This window comes from Balearica regulorum, chromosome 1, assembly GCF_011004875.1.
Source record: "Balearica regulorum gibbericeps isolate bBalReg1 chromosome 1, bBalReg1.pri, whole genome shotgun sequence".
In the NCBI taxonomy this organism is placed as follows: Eukaryota; Metazoa; Chordata; class Aves; order Gruiformes; family Gruidae; genus Balearica; species Balearica regulorum.
In genome coordinates this window covers 11,430,880-11,447,143 of record NC_046184.1, presented here as the reverse complement: position 1 = coordinate 11,447,143, position 16,264 = coordinate 11,430,880, and the positions used below count along the sequence as shown (strand labels likewise).

General features: G+C 36.5%; 1 protein-coding gene across 8 annotated transcripts in view; it reads right to left on the bottom strand.

Moving 5' to 3' along the window:
* Window positions 1-16,264, bottom strand: part of CACNA2D1 (calcium voltage-gated channel auxiliary subunit alpha2delta 1) — a 419,572-nt gene that overhangs the window by 34,849 nt on the left and 368,459 nt on the right. For 2 of the 8 annotated variants that reach the window (XM_075771894.1, XM_075772434.1), the window contains exons 18-22: window positions 15,550-15,624; window positions 11,769-11,825; window positions 7,443-7,514; window positions 6,265-6,336; window positions 798-859 (exon numbers count right to left, since the gene is read on the bottom strand). In XM_075771894.1, the coding sequence (XP_075628009.1) occupies window positions 798-859; window positions 6,265-6,336; window positions 7,443-7,514; window positions 11,769-11,825; window positions 15,550-15,624 (338 nt within the window). Of the gene's footprint in view, window positions 1-797; window positions 860-6,264; window positions 6,337-7,442; window positions 7,515-9,747; window positions 9,845-11,768; window positions 11,826-13,052; window positions 13,141-15,549; window positions 15,625-16,264 lie in introns of all 8 variants that reach the window. The other 6 variants (XM_075772138.1, XM_075772223.1, XM_075772049.1 and 3 more) reach the window with 4 other exon arrangements.

The following is a 16,264-nucleotide window of genomic DNA, read 5'->3' as shown; positions in this document are numbered from 1 at the left end:
TTAATCTTTCTGGAACTTGGTAAACCTGAACTTGTTTTGAATTACATCAAGTTTCTACATTCCTTCTAATGTTACAGAGCTGTGTGCTTAAAAGAGTTTGAAATAATGTACATTGCAACATTGCATTCAAGGGGGATGTGCTTTTAACTATTACTTCATTTGTCCTGCTGCCATTCACCATATGATTTTCATATTCAAAGCAGTATCAGTGCTAATTAGTTAAAACTTGTTACAAATAGTTACAGATTTTGGAGATAATCAGTAGCATAGTTCCTGCCCTAAGCTCTGACATGAAGTTTAGCAAAATCATGATATAAGCAATGACTGTGACTCAAAAAGATTTGCACAAAACATCTCACATTTTTTATTTAGACAAAATATAGCATCTTCCTTTTTAATAAGCATATTAAAAGAACAACATGGAGACAATGCAAAGAAAAGATGAAATAAGAGGAGGAATATAAGAGAAAGTGTGCAATTAAGAATCAAAGTATGGTGTGATATGGAAAGTAGGAGGAAAAGTAAGATTCTTAACATCAATCATAAAACCTTTTTTTTCCTGCATACTGAAATAACCTAGTCATAAATCTCAACAGTTGGATGAAAGACTGAGGTTCTGGTCCTTAGAGCAACAATTCTGAGCTGTAAAGGAACCCAGCAAATCCTACAGGCCTGGACACAAGACTACCTGGCCCTGGCTTAGCTAGTATAGAAAATGTAATGCTAAAATATTAACCAAAACAAACAAAAAGCACATTTAACTACACTAAAGAAGACAGAGAACAGAAATGAGTTACCTGTAATCGGTGCCATTCACAGCAGTCCATGTATATGTTCTGTTTCCTTTATCAATATATCTCTACAAAAAGATATTGGAGAAAAAATAAATTATTAACTCTGAAGCTTCAATAAACATGTCCTTTTCTTGAAAAATACAGTGTAAAATCAAGTACAAATCTCTTGGAATTCTGTTTATAATTTTGCTAAAAGCACAAGTCGAGTTGCAATTCCTTTTCTTAAACATTTTCCAAACATATTATGCAAAAGAATCACCTACATCCTTTTTATTGAACATTAACGAAATGCAAATTTAACTAAACCCAGACAAGCACGACCTATCATTTTCCCTTTTAAATTTATTAGCCAGGCCTATGCCAGATTTTTTCTATGTGATTTAAATTTTGTAAAAGAGGTTATCTCCTTTATGGACCATTTTGCAGTTAAACTATGAAAACAAAAAAATCTTAATTATAAAAAGACTTTGCAGGTAAGTCTTTAACAACAAACCCCCCTGTACCTCCCAGTCACAGTACCACTGGCTAAATGCATTTCAATTTAAGTCATAGCTGCAGGCACAGCCAGATAGTCCTGATTGCACAGGCACCTCATGCTAAACTTATACGTGTTTCTAATCTCATTAGGAGGCTTTTGAATTTGTGAAAAAAATAACATGGAAGGAAATGTTTATTTTTAAATAAGTCAATACATTAGGATAAGCTTTATCATTACTTTTCTTTTGGTATGAAAAATGACGTGATAGACACAGTCTCATAGTTCCCCATAGATTTAAACGTTAATGCATCAGGCCAACATCGTTTTACTCAATTTTCTACTTTGAAAACTACAAGTTCATGCCAGCTGCAACATATTATTATTTTACAATCAGACATTTGTAAATATGCCAGCAATGAAGTCTGTGCAGCTGTTGTACTGCGATATTACAAACACTGGCGAAAGGTACCACAGGTATAAGTCTACGTTCTTTCTTTCCCTGCAGTAAAACCAAAGTGTGAAAATGACCATGGTTATGAAAAAGAGGTGTCTTTTTTGATATTTATGATTTGAAACCTTCTCATTATCTGGCTGATGCTTTTCAGCACAGCATGACAGTGTAAATAATTTAATAGTAATTTTGGAAAGAAAAAAACAAGAAAAGAAAAAAAAAGAAAAAAGAAAGAAAGATGCATGTATCGGTCTCTAACACCCTGATATATTTTATAATTATGTTAAACACATGGCTAAAGAGATTCCTATCCAAGCTTATTTATATTTAATAATGTGCCTACACTATTACTTCAGCTCAAGAATAAGCAGACACTTGAACCTAGCACTGGCAGCCCCTCCAAATCAGGCACAGGGCCATGAGTTGCACGCCATGTACGTTGGCAAGAGAAAAGCAGTGCCCAAGGTGAGAGGGAAGAGAAGAACTGGGATCTACTTAAATCCTGTTGTCACCAGCCCTGTGAACATGCTTGAAAGCAAACTGGCTGAAATCTCCCTTCAAAGATAATCCAGGGGATCACAAGTCCTCATACGTCTGCTCCCATTTACCTTTGCCTACTTTGTTACCGAGTGGTCTGAGACCATCTCATCCCCAGCTGGTCATTGCCGAAGAACCTACACACGTTATTGCAGTTTTTGCGACCCTTCAGTTTTCACTACTGCCCGCCCCAGCTGCCTGAATGTGGCAATGTTTTTGTTCCTATGGCATCTTCTGTTAGTTGGAAAGTCCCTGAGGCTTGGAAGACTCCAGTACACCCCACCCACGCTTGCCAGAGTCCAATCTCTATGCTGTAGTATGAGGTCATCTCCCAAGACACTGCTGGGGCCAGCTGCAATACAAGAGGAAAGCAATGCAAACTTAAACCAGAAAGCAAAAGAAAAGGGACGTCAATTTTAAGCCTCAGACTGCAACTGTCAGTACAGAGCAACTGACCACATCAGCCCTTTTTATAAGAAAATATAGGAAGCTGTCAAGTCCCAAGTGATGCATGGCTCATGCATGGCCTGTGGTCTGAAGCAGCTTTATTCTGGCTCTAGCAGCCTGAAGCTGGGAGGATGCAATGGCTTGAAGCAGTCACCATGGCCAGCCATCTCTGGAAGAGGAAGAAATCTTGGGCCATGATGCAAGGGAAGGTGAAGGAAATTAATTCCACTGGTCACTTGAAGCATCTGGGATCAAAAGGCTTGGGATATTCTATTCAAATACAGATTGCGGTCTGGGCCATGCATAACTGACACATTCTCATACACTGAGGGATGTCACATCTGCCTCGATGTTGTAGCAGACTCCAGCATTTGCAGGTGTAAATGCTTCTCCTCCCTCCCTCTTTGGGCAAACAGTTGCAGAACAAACTGTTTCAGATCCCTTTTACCACACAACCTGAGAAATGCATCCACAGCCCAAGATCTCTTCAGCAACTTTGCCATGAATAAAATTGCTTGTAAAACCTCAGTGGTCGTGGTGTATTTTTGTGACCTTCTAATCCTTCCTTTTCTAACTACCTACACAGAGCCCTTTTCACCCATGGGTTTGGAAAGGCACTCCTTAAACAAAACAACACAAGTCTGAAAATGTCCTGGGGAGTCCCTCCCTTCAGGAGCAGCTTATCCCCAACGCAGATGCCAGCAGGACTTTGGACTCTCCAACAGTGGGTCAGGAATGACCCAGTCTCCCTTCAGAACAAGGAGACAGGCTGGTGGCTTCCTAGACAGGATGGGCTCCTGACGTAGGTGAGGTAGCAGAACTCACATCAGATGGGACTTACCCCCCCCGCCCCAGGAAGGCCCTATTCATTCACCATTCTCCAATAGTGGAACCATCCAGGAAAAGGCACATTTTTTTCACACAGCAGGATTTCCCTGTAGATTGTAAAGAAGCATTGTAAAGCCTTAGTCAGGAGGGGCAGGGTGGGGGCTTTACTGTGAGAAAGTGCAGAAGAGAGTCCTGGCAGAAGGCAAGGGGACTGCTGGTACAGGTATCTGCTTTACAAAAACATGGGAAGAAGTGAGAGGCAGCAGGAAGTCAAATGAGAAGGAACATAGGCATGTTTAATGAGATCATGAGACTCCATAGGTTCAAGGACCGTAACTTATGGGCATGCTTTGTACCTGGAAAATCTAAGTGTATTAGGCTTGAGTTGTCCTCCCTCATAGAGACAAAAGCAGGAAAGTATGACTTCGCTGCCTACATGATTACCACATCATCATTATTATCATCTTTCAGCTAAGATCATCTACAGTTACATTTATCTGCCCCCACTGAAGCTGAGGTTCTGTACTCAAGAAGACAGTCCATGAGGTTCTGCCCTTTCTGAATGGAGTATCAAAAGGAAGACAGCACTCAACACCGAGTCAGATTCCCTAGACTCTGCAATACAATAAAATACCATGACAACCTTTCTGCAACAAAGTCACAATCTTGTTTAGCAGGGAATTGAATGAATATACAGATTTTAATCTATCTCCTCCCAGGTGGACATACATGCAAGTAAAGTCACTGATCTCCTCAATGACATCCATAGCTCAGGAATAAAAAATGCCTCTGATGGATTTGGACAGTTGTGAAGATCTTGAGCATGGCTTCCTGTCTTTATTTGCGCTCCTTTTAAATTACACTATCAGAAGCAGCATGCTTTGTCAAATTGAGTGCAGATACTAAGAGGCTGAGAAATGGTCATGAGATGTCCACCTCTGGAGTCCTCAGTACAGAAAAGACATGGACTTGTTTGAGTTGGTCCAGATAACGGCCACAAAAATGATCAGAGGAATGGAACACCTGTCCTATGAAAGAGTTGGGATTGTTCAGCCTGGAGAAGAGAAAGCACCAGGGAGACCTTATAGCAGCCTTCAAGTACCTAAAGGAGGCTTTTAAGAAAGATGGGAACAAACTTTTTAGTAGGGCCTGTTGAGATGGGACAAGAGGTAATGGTTTTAAACTAAATTCAGACTAGATATAAGGAAGACATTTTTTACAACTGCATTGCAGGGGGATTGGACTAGATGACCTTTAAAGGTCCCTTCCAACCCAAACTATTCTATGATTCTAAGTATGTTCCCAAAGGTCTGTTGTGGAACCAAGTGACTATGAACTTCACATTGTGAAATCACAGCATGGATGAACGATCGATGCATGTTTCAGAAAATTCAGCTCCATTTTCAGCCTCATCTAGCAAAGACAACATGTGCATTGCCATTGATTTTCACCCACAAAGACAAGTAAGTTTCTACCATGTTTGATGCAAAAATGGACCAGGACCGTGAAATATTTTTTTCCTGTATCACGATGAGAATAAGTATATAAGAATCTTCCATCAATGCAGAATGGAATCAGAGGACTGGTAATAGTAACTGCTCAATACTGGGCATCACTTGGTGTAATCTGGCCAAAATTTAAAGCAAAGTTTAAAAGTTGCTACCATTTATTAGACAATGAATGGAATATAAGTAAGGGATGTGCCATTTTTAAAAGAATACTCCCTCCCCAAACTCTGAGGCCTGATTTTCTATCAATTTAACTTGATTCGATTGTGTAGCATTTGCCTTGTGAGAAGAAAGAACTTTTCACTGGAACATTCTGCCATTTAATCACAAACAACAGAGTCACTGGAGATATCAAAGCTACAGGATATCAACAGGAGAGGGCAGATAGTACTACACATGAAAAATTAATCATGCAATTTTGCTGACTATTGCTATGGTATGTTTATATAAGGGTTGTGTACTGTCTGCTTGATCTTATATTTGCTTCACATTTTTCTGCTAAATTATTAAATTAGCTATCTTCAAGCTGGTTTACATTCAGAGTAAAACAGTTTCAAAAAGCTGTTGTAGAACTGTAACTGTGGGGCGTACTCTGGCCAGAACTGCTCCAGTCATGATTTCTTCTCATTAAGGTCCCCAAGAAGTAGAGCATACATGTAAGGATCCATATCAAATTTGAGTATTTCTTATTGCTAGGAAACGGTAGCGATCTTTATCAGGAATTAGCATTTTGGGCAAGAAAATAAAGAATTCAACAAGCTCTTCAGAAAGCACAAGTACGTAATATAACTGTGAGATGAATTTGCTATTCCCAAATAGTCTTCATTTAAATGAAATAGAAATATTATATTTTTTTCTAACTAGTTTCTTCCCATTCTTCCCACAACATAAACTACCAAATCCATCCTCACACATCTCCGCAAGCAAATTAAGTCCTTTGTTTTGGGATTCATGCACAGAAGTAGGCTGGGTCCATTTCCTGGTGAACAGAGTGTAAGACCTCATCAACAACTGCCTGATTAATGACGCGCTAAAGAAACCAAGAAACAAAACAATTCTTCTTTTCATAAGTACATAATTTCTTTTACTATAAGCCAGTGAAACTAGCAAACTGAGAGGGAAAAATGATACAACCTGACATTACAAAATTAAGATCTTTTCACACTATTTTTTTGGTTTTGTTTGTTCCTGTAAATATAGTTGCCTGTGTTCCTATCTCACCTCATCTTGGGACTTGACCAGTGTTTCAAATGTTTTTTCTCCACTTTCTCCATCTATCATTTTTTTCCGAATCTATTGGCAAGGAAGAAAAAAAAACAAACAAACTAGGTGTCGTATGTATCATATAGATATATAATATTTCATATAACATATATATTATATTTAATATAATATTTCATAAACCACAGAAAATGTTAATGCATAAGAAAGTCATAGCTCTTAGGAAAAAAAAGTTAGGTTTACAGTTTTCAGATTTTTCTAATCAGAAGTTGCTTTATCCAAATATATGCTGAACCAGTAGATTTATGAAGCAACAATTCTGGTAATCTGCATAGCAAGATCATCTCATAAAACCCCTTGATGATGGGCACTAGAGAGAGTGTGAATTCTGTGTGGATGAGAAGGAGTTTTGTCTAGCATTTCTCATGCTTCCCAGCACATTTGTGTGATTCTGGTAGTAGCAGTGATTCACCAAAACATTCTTTTATACCAGTCTGAGAGTAATTCCTCACTGAAGTGGGACTTGCAAAGAAACTTAAGGTGGAATTTAACAGATACCAATGGTGTCATTATGGAAGAACAATTTCAAAGTGAAAAATATGTTAAAAAATATAAAATATTTAAAAAATATTTCACAAAATTAACAGACTATTTTTAAAAATTCTGATTTCAGAATATATTATAAAATTAGTAAGTATACAAAGGAATTAATTTGTTGTCAACACTTAACTTTATTTCTCAGTTCTCCCTCTCACCACAGCAATAAGCTTCCATTAGTAAGAGATAGGGAAATAGTTTTAAAATTTTTCAGGTAATTTATTGATATAATATTAAAAAGTATTCTGTTTAGAAAAATTTACAATCCCCTTCCCCAGGAATTGCCACTTAATGAAGAAGAATTATTTAAATAGCAATCATAGTGTCTTTCAAAATGAGAGGAATATAATGCATTGCCCTTTCCTACGAATAATACCGGTTCTCAATTTGTTTCATTATAACTTCATCTGTCTATAAAGTCATCATTGAAAATTGGTTTTCATAATTTAAATTGAAAAAATTAAAATTGAAATTTATAGTGAAACAGATTCCCATTCAAAATCTAGAACATTTATTACTTTTCAGTTATTACACAGTGAAATACAAGCAGCAACAGGTACTAAGAAACCAGGTAATCTCACCTCAACTTTAATATCATTTTCCAATTCAGCATCTAGAAAATCCAGCGTAACAGGCTCCTGGGATTTAGGATTCTGAAGCAGAAGATAATGAATGATCAAATAATAAAGAGTATTGGAACATTACAAATTATTCTAATCCCTTCATTTCTAAGTAAGCTACTTAACTGCTCTTACTTACCCATCTGTTTTAATCTCTTATAACACGATGAATTACTAGTGGCCCTTTCTCATTTATTTTATTTCATTGGATAGAGTTGTCAATTGGACACATGAAAATCAAATTAACACTAACAGGTAGTGTCTGTCTGCAGTGTGTCACGTACGGGGATCACGCTGGGAATGTGCTTCCCTACTGCTGGTGTGTCACAGACTGTAAGGGTGGGTGAAGACGCATCAGAGGAAGCATTGGATATGAATCTCTGATTAGGTGTCCTGCCTCTGAGAAGGGAGAGGGAAATTTGGGAGGGTTTTCCAGCTGACTGGTAAGATGCATTAATTGTAGTCTTTTGCAATTTAGCCAAAAGAAAAACTATAGACCTGCTACTATGAAGTGGGAATGGACTGTGGCTCAAGATTCAAAGAGGCAGCAATTATAATAAAGAATTTCCTTATGAAAAGAACACAAAAATCACTTTTATTGTCAGCTTTACAGGACTTCTCTGAGCACCTTGCAGTTTTGAATGCATTTCCCTTGATATCGGTACTGTTATCTCAACTTAAGAGATGGAAACTTGAAGCAGCAGCTTCAAGACTTAAGGAATGTACATGATTGACTGTTGACTATGGCGCACAGAGCATTTTGGTAGTATGCATCTGTAGTAACCCTGGTCCCACAGCAGTGTGGGAAGACCACTGTAGCTCTGCTGAATGAGCTCAGACCACCCTCCAGCCTCTACTCCCTTCTCAGTTGCAGTCTGCATTTACTTGGACAGTCATCTTCCATATGAGTTGTTTGGAATCCAACTTTTTTTTTTTTTTTTTTGAGGAATTTTGGCTAACCCCCATTGACTTTATATTATGTGTGGTATGAAAATCGTCAATCCTTATTGAGTAGTAATTTAATGAACCCCCCAATGAAGGATCTTTAGAAAAAAAGAGTATGGGGATGTATTATTTAACCATTTAAATATTTTAGTAATTTATTTAATAATTTGGTTTGTGTCACAGGAAAGGAAGTCAAGGTCTAGTTTTATCAGTAACTGAGCACTGTTTCTCATATGATTAGCAACACAAAAATTGTCATTAGCTGATACTATTATTTCAAGACTAATGTAAGTTCTGATATGGCATTTTTAGAGGATTTCAGTGATTCAGCTATATTAAATTACTTACAGAGTAGAATAAAGTAGACTAAGTCCTTTCTTTCAAAATGATGATTATATTCTTTCTATCCTAACATTCTCTGGCAAAGGTACATGACAAATGTACATGTGACTATTCTATCAAAGAATGCAAGCATGTTTCATCACTATTTATGTATGCATTTCCAGTTCATACTGGAAGAAAGTAACACCCTGAATAGCTGGTAAAAGATGTCTTCATATAATAGGAATCATTAGGATGAGGGGAAATGGCCTCAGGTTGAGTCAAGGGAGATTTAGATTGGATATTAGGAAAAAATTCTTCATTGAAACAGTGGTCAAGCATTGGAACAGGCTGCCCAGAGAGGTGGTGGAGTCACCATCCTTGGAGGTGTTAAAAAAACATGTAGACGCGGCACCTCAGGACATGGTTTAGTAGGTATGGTGATGTTGGGTTGATGGTTGGACTTGATGATCTTAGAGGTCTTCCCCAACGTTAATGATTCTATGGTTCTATTCTATAATAGACTGGAGCATGAAGAGATTAACAGTAGTACTTATTTTCAAGACTGTAATATAGAATAATGTTAGAAGACAAAAGATTATTCCTTCATATTCTTGAGGAACAAATGTACATGTTTCTAGGTATATGGAATCATTCCTTTTCTTAGCAAGTAAGACTTCCTGTCTGCTAAGAGGAAAGTCAATAAACATATTATCAGAAAAAGAATACGCACTGGAAAGATTTCAGCCAAGATACTGGATATTTCTTTTAAATGTCTATGGATAACTTCAAAGAAATTTTTATGTTCCTATTTATATAGGATAGATAAAACTAGTAACTTTAATATAATAGCATTAACATATGTGCTCTAATAATTCAAAACAGTTTGATTATTTTTATGAAGTTGCTTTTTTTCCCCCCCAACAAATCCACACCTTCAAAATAAATCATGAAAGGCTAAAATGTAAAAATAAATAAATAAATAAATATGTTTTCTTACATGCAACGGATAATGAATAGCATGGTCAAACCCAAACAGCATGCATGAAGGCATTGGCATGGCAGAGGAGGCATTTGTGAAGTTCACATTCCATTCCAACACACAAAGGAACAGAAAAAAAAGAAATGGTAAAAAAAAGAAAAACAAAAGCCATCTTATCAAATGAAGGTCAATATTTATTTCAAATGATAACCTGGGCTAGCCATAGTTAAGGAGTCCCAAAGACAAAATATTCAACAGTTCATCAAAATTCAAGTATACATTAACTGTTTCTTCTTGTTCTTTTTAAGACTTTGCGTTATATCCCCACACATTCTTTATAAGGTACTCAGTAATGACTTTTAATAGATGAAGAAACTAAGCATGTATTTACATTGCGTGATGTGCCTGAGGCACAAAGAAATCCATTAGAAATTAGAATAGAAAATTCCTAGCCCCATATTTTAAATGGAAGACTGTTTTCCCTGCTGTATCTTTTTCCCCCATGAATGTGTTTTTACCAGTATTTGGGCTCCATAATTTTTTCTTCCAAGGTTGCCATTTAGCGGGGTTTATTCCAAGCCACGAAGAAACAAACCTGCTTTTCAGTTTGCTCTTCTCTTTATCCAGTCATGCACGCAACATGACTAGATTAAGCGCAACACCACCACATTCACCAGCACAACTTAATAAAACAAAACAGAAGTAAATCACTAGCAATGAAGCATGCAAATAAAGGGAGTGCAATCCATTTTCAGCATAATAAACAAAGGCAAAGATCTATTACTTCAATAACAAATCAAGAAGGAAACAAAGAAAGAAAGAACTGGTGCAGCAACTTAAAAAAACCCCGTTCGTTAAAATGTCAGTGTCGTGTGTTTTGGGAGGTCAGTATTCTCACAAATTCTATGGAAGTCGTCTTTGGTGTGAGTTGCAGGAGCCTAGTACCTACTCATACCTGCAGTACTGATGAAGACACAGACTGTTAGGCTTTTAAAATAACTGATGCTAAGAAGGCAGCAAAATCCTGGGCCCCAGAGGGAGACCCAGGAACATCTGGAGTGGATGCACCATCCTGGGCAGCCAGCACAGCCCGGCTACCCAGCAACATCCAAATCATATCACAGCACGCTGGGGAGCCAGGGGTGCTCAGAAAATTGAGATTTTTTTTATGTTCCAGTGCTGCTTTCTCCAGTGCACAAACAAAAAATGTAGCCCAGAGGTGGTGGTCTAGATGTGGTGCAAACACAGCCACTCGAGGCTTGCTGAAATCACTGACTTGAATTAGATCAGGATTTTACACCATATTTCACTGGTGGTGTTATGCAAGCCACTGGTTTTGCATTATATATTCCCATATGTGTAAGAAATTAACACGGTATACTGTACCTAATTTTGTTATTTCACCAGTGACACAGTTAATCTACTCGTTTAATGATTTTTAAGTTTTCATTAAATGTTTTCTGCTCAGGGATTGCATTACAGAAATGTTACTAATTTCCTTTTCCCTGTTTGCTTAATGGCAGTTAATCCTCTGGAGTTGTGTTTGCTAAACTAAGAAACCTGATGTAAATAGCAGATAAGACATATGCCCTACTCTGACTTCCCCAGAAAAAAAACTGAATGGTTCATTTGAATTCTGTAATGTTATACAGCATACACTGTACAATAAAACTTGGCAATAAAGTAGTAAGAATGATCTCCTGACTTTGGGTTTATGCAAACAGAGCCAGCACAAGTAGTCTCTTTTTTTTTCCAGTCTTCAAATTAATTTCAAAATCTGAAGAATAATTTTTCAGCACGGCTCTAATTAGCACCTATTAGTAAAGCACCATGATTTAATGGAACGCCCTTCACTACAGCCAATAACATGTTTTCTATTATTTAAACAAGGAAGGATGCAAGCTTCATGCTTTAGAAGCTGTTTGTCAAAGTAAACAGTTCTCTAGTTAGATTTTTCCTAGTAAGCAGGGCAGAAGCTTTCTAATCGTATTTCCAGGTCTATGCATTCTAATGCACTAATCACCTCCATCCAAAGTTACCTGTACATTGGGTCTCCTTTTTCTCAATTTAACCTTTGGTATGCCCACACCAATTTGCTGAAGTAACAAAAAAGCAGTAATTTATATTTTTACACTATTAGTAAACAGCCTGGTTATAGAATGGAAGCGTTCCCTCAATATCTATACCCTCCAGTGCGTGTTTACTGGAAGCAGAGACTAGCCCTCATTCCGATCAAGAGTTCTGAGCTCTCTGTCAGAACTGCACACAGGTTTTGTCTAGGGAAACAAAAACCAGACATATGTCCAATGATGTGAATTAAGTTAACCGAGAGCTCTGCCTCCCACATACTCTGCCAGAATTAAAATACAGAATGAGAAGAGTTTCACTTTTTGTTTTAAAACCATCTCCTCTTACATTTCTTTCAAAACTATAAACCGTAAGACAAAATACTGGATCCTACTGAAGGCATCTGGAATTTTAGAACTACAGTGAAACGGATTTTGATCAAAACCATAATGAAAATGAAGAAAAGGATGCTAATCTTTAGAACAGATTCAGAAATTGAATTATTTACTGTTTTCAAATCTTAGGTAATTAAGACTAATCTTGTTAACGCATGCTTAATTCACTCACTTCAGTGATTAAGTTTATTTGGTGGGGTATCCACCTGTTCTCTCCCAGGACAATGGGAAAAATACACGCATGTACACACAGATGCACAAAGAAAATTGGCAGAAATACATAAAATTAAGCATTTGTTTAAAAATGTAATATAACTAGTTACGCAAATTTGAAAAATGATATTTTAAGCAGTTTAAAACTGTATTAATCTCAAAGTTAAAAAAAAGGGGTTTCCTGTGCTATATTTTGATGTAGATTTCATGGGCAAATAAGAACATGATGGGAAAGTTCTTAATGATTTTATTCCACTTTTACACCTGCCTTTTGTTAAATTTTCTCAGCTGTGCAAATGACTTTACAAGTTCTGAATTTCTAGGGTCTTTTTTTGTGAGATCATACTGCAAGACAATTTTTTAAAATTTAATTGTGTTGAACCAGTTTTGATTTGAGGTAACAGATTTTCAGAAGGAAAGCAGAAGACATTCAGAAGAAGGGACCATTGGAAATTTCATACACCCTCACCTCTTCAAAGGTAAAGACGTAATTATGTTTTAGTTTACATCTATTGAAATATTGCTGGCAAAGAGGGTTAAGATGTTGTTTGTTAATAAGTTAACAGCTACCATGAGGTTCAACTAAAATTAATATGACATGTTAAAGAAAGTCCATGAGTTCTAAATACATCTGTCTTTGTAGTGTACCTTAGTTTTAAAACGTAGTTCTTGTATCAGTCTGAATAGCATGCACCACCCCAAACAAACTGGGAGTGAAAAAGTCTAGTCTGTGTAACTGTTAATAACAACAATAACAATAATAATAATGCATATGCTTAATGTTACATTTAGACATTATTCTACAACATAAAACATATCACTTATAAAATATCCTTTTCCAAACATACTCTAAATCAAACATTTGAGCCATATGTGAAAGCATCTCTGGACTTCCATATCCTTTTAAGTAGAAAACTATACAGAGAAACCATAGCAACTGGTTTCCTAATAATCCATCTCAGTCTGCCTAGATTTAGTTGGGATGAGCTGAGTTTTTTGCTCTCTAACAAAGGTTCATTTTTCTTCAGTGCTACGAGTTTACACTGCAGTATCATAGTACAGAACAGAATCCAAATCCATCAGTTCCTCACAAGATTCTGCTTAAAATGAGAATACTACCTTGCTTCATTTTATATTCCTTCTGGTAACACAAATATATTTTAATTTGCGTATAAGGAAAAGGTAAATAGACCAGTCACTATATTAGAGTTTCTAATAATCTCTAATGAAGAAAAGACTTAGCCAGTAATGATGCATGTATTTGTCTCAGAATAATTCACCAAGCAAAATCATCAAATCAAAACTTTCATTTTTTAACACATGAAAACCTAATGCATATGTTAAGAAACTGAAGCCCATCTGAAGACTATATAAACCCCTTCTTTTCCTTTTTTTTCTTTTTGTTTTAAGAAAGGTCCTTTCAAAATACATCAAAAGGGATATTTCATCAATAGTTATCTTCTTCAGAAGCATTTTTTTTCTTTCTTCTTTTGTTGCAAACTTGGCAAAAGATTTCAGACATATTCATTACTTCACCAGGAAATTAATTCACATATTCACAATGCTGACTTCCCCAGCTTGAGAATTAAATGAATCACTAAAATATGTAGGCAAATTCTTCATTTCTTTCTCTGCCTTTGACAGTTAAAGACAGTGAAGTACTGAAAAGGGAGTCTGCTAGCCCTCTTGTAGCTATGGTAGGACTTTCTGGTGAAGAAACAAGAGAGGACAGTCACACAGCCAAGAGGTCAAGGGCTTGCTGCCATTCTACTACAGGAACAGGGCTAGGAGGAATAAAGTGATGGATATGCATCCAAGTTACAAAAAATCCCAGTATTTCCATGCCTAAAGGCAGCAAACACAGGCTTCCATTACTTAAGAAGTTTCTCTAAAGTGTGTTAAGTGTTAAAAAATAACTTAGGAGCAGGGTGCCACTAAAGCTTAGAAGTCTTATGGGCGTTATTTGCCTGTGTATTGACAGCTTGCATTTATCTTTGTCACATATTGCTCAAACCATCTCAATGAGAAATTTTAATATTGACAACTGAACCACATGGATATATTGTTTGGTGTTCAATACTTATAGTGACTCATTATTTGTAACTTTTTATCTGTAAACAATCCATACATTTCTCTCAATCTGGAGTGATTTTTTTTTTTTTAACTTAATTAAATTTTGTCTTTTATATAATGCTGTATTTATGCACTATGAATTCAGGAGACAAAATTTGCTGAAAGTATGTTTCTAATATAATTACTAACATTTTCAAATATTCCACTAAACAGAAGATTGACATGGAGAAACCTTTCCCTGAAACAAAGATTAAAGTTCTGATTTCAGAGAAAAAAAAAAAAAAATCATCCATTCATGTTGAAATATTTCATCAAAGCCAGGGAAGCAACTTATTTGAGATGTAATATAGGAGTCCCCACAGGGTCAGGACTGCAGTTAATGGATATAAAGCCAAACTGAAATACTGAGTTTAAATTTTCCTGAAATTTGAGGAAAGGTGCATCCTAATCAGATTTAGGCAAAGATTTCATCTTTAAAGATGAAAGACCTTTCTCAAGTTGAACTACTAAAAAAATCTAGCATTCTGGGAATGAGTGCTCAGCTAGATCCATCCCAACTCTGCAGCTCAGGTTTCAGCTCTGGTAAACAGAAAATAAGCAAAAAAACAAATATGAAAATACAAGAAAAATACATTGTGTTTGCCCCGAATTTCTGTGGTTTTGCAAGTATGGAAGTTCCAATTTCTGAAATGAGAAAGCACCACAAAATAAACACTCCTCAGAGTTTAATTTGAGAGCATCTTGTAACGCACTACAAGTTCTTCAGAATGATACCACAGCTACCACGAGTTGCTTTTTACATTCATAGGTATACTAAAACACTTATTTCACATACAAAAATATGTGTGCAAAATATACATATTTTTTATTTTATTAACAACCAAATTCCATACAAGGCAATGTTGGTCTTTGTGCTTACTAAAGCAGATTTGGATGAAGCCATACATGCACCACGGATTTTCCTGACACTCCCAGAACTGAGAAATCTTTACTATTGCTTTCTGGCTCTCTAGCACTTTCAGCAGATCTGAGATCTGAGATTCAGAGAAATGAATCAGAAGGTTTTTCATACCTTTGGCTGAAGATTTGGATGAAGTAGCACATACCCATTAGGATCAATTGCAAAATAGTATCCATTTGGACAAAGCTGAAAGAAAGAAATGAAGGTTAGCATTATAAGGTTTAAAGTAATAAAGAAAGATTAATTAATGGATTTCAAGCAATGGTCACATTCAGCAAAACGCATTGCCTTAGGCATCATGAAATATGTGAGATATGAACATACTGAAGATAATTTCTTAATATTTACTCTTTTAGAATCATAAACTTGAAGAATAATTTAGGCTGATAGGAGCACTGGAGGTCACCTGATAGAACCCTTCACTGAAAGCAGAACTAACTTCAAAATAAGATCCAACTTCACACATGGACTAGGTTTCAAAGGGTCTTTTGAATACCTCCAATGGCAGTTCCGCAACCTCTCTGGGCAACCTGCTCCAGTGTTTAACCACCCTCACAATGATTTTTTTTTTCCATATTTCTAGTTGGAATTTCCATTGCCACAACTATGTCGATTGCCTCTCGTCTTTTGCTATAAACCTTCAAGAAATGTCAAGGTCCATCTTCTCTATAACTCCCATTAGGTAACCCATTAGGTTTCTTCTTCAGTCTGAACAAACCCATGCCTCTCAGCTTCTCCTCGTATGCCATGTACTCCAGCCCCTTGGCCAACTTGGTGACGCTGCACTGGACTCTGTCCAGCGTCTCGGTGTGTTTCTTGTACTGAG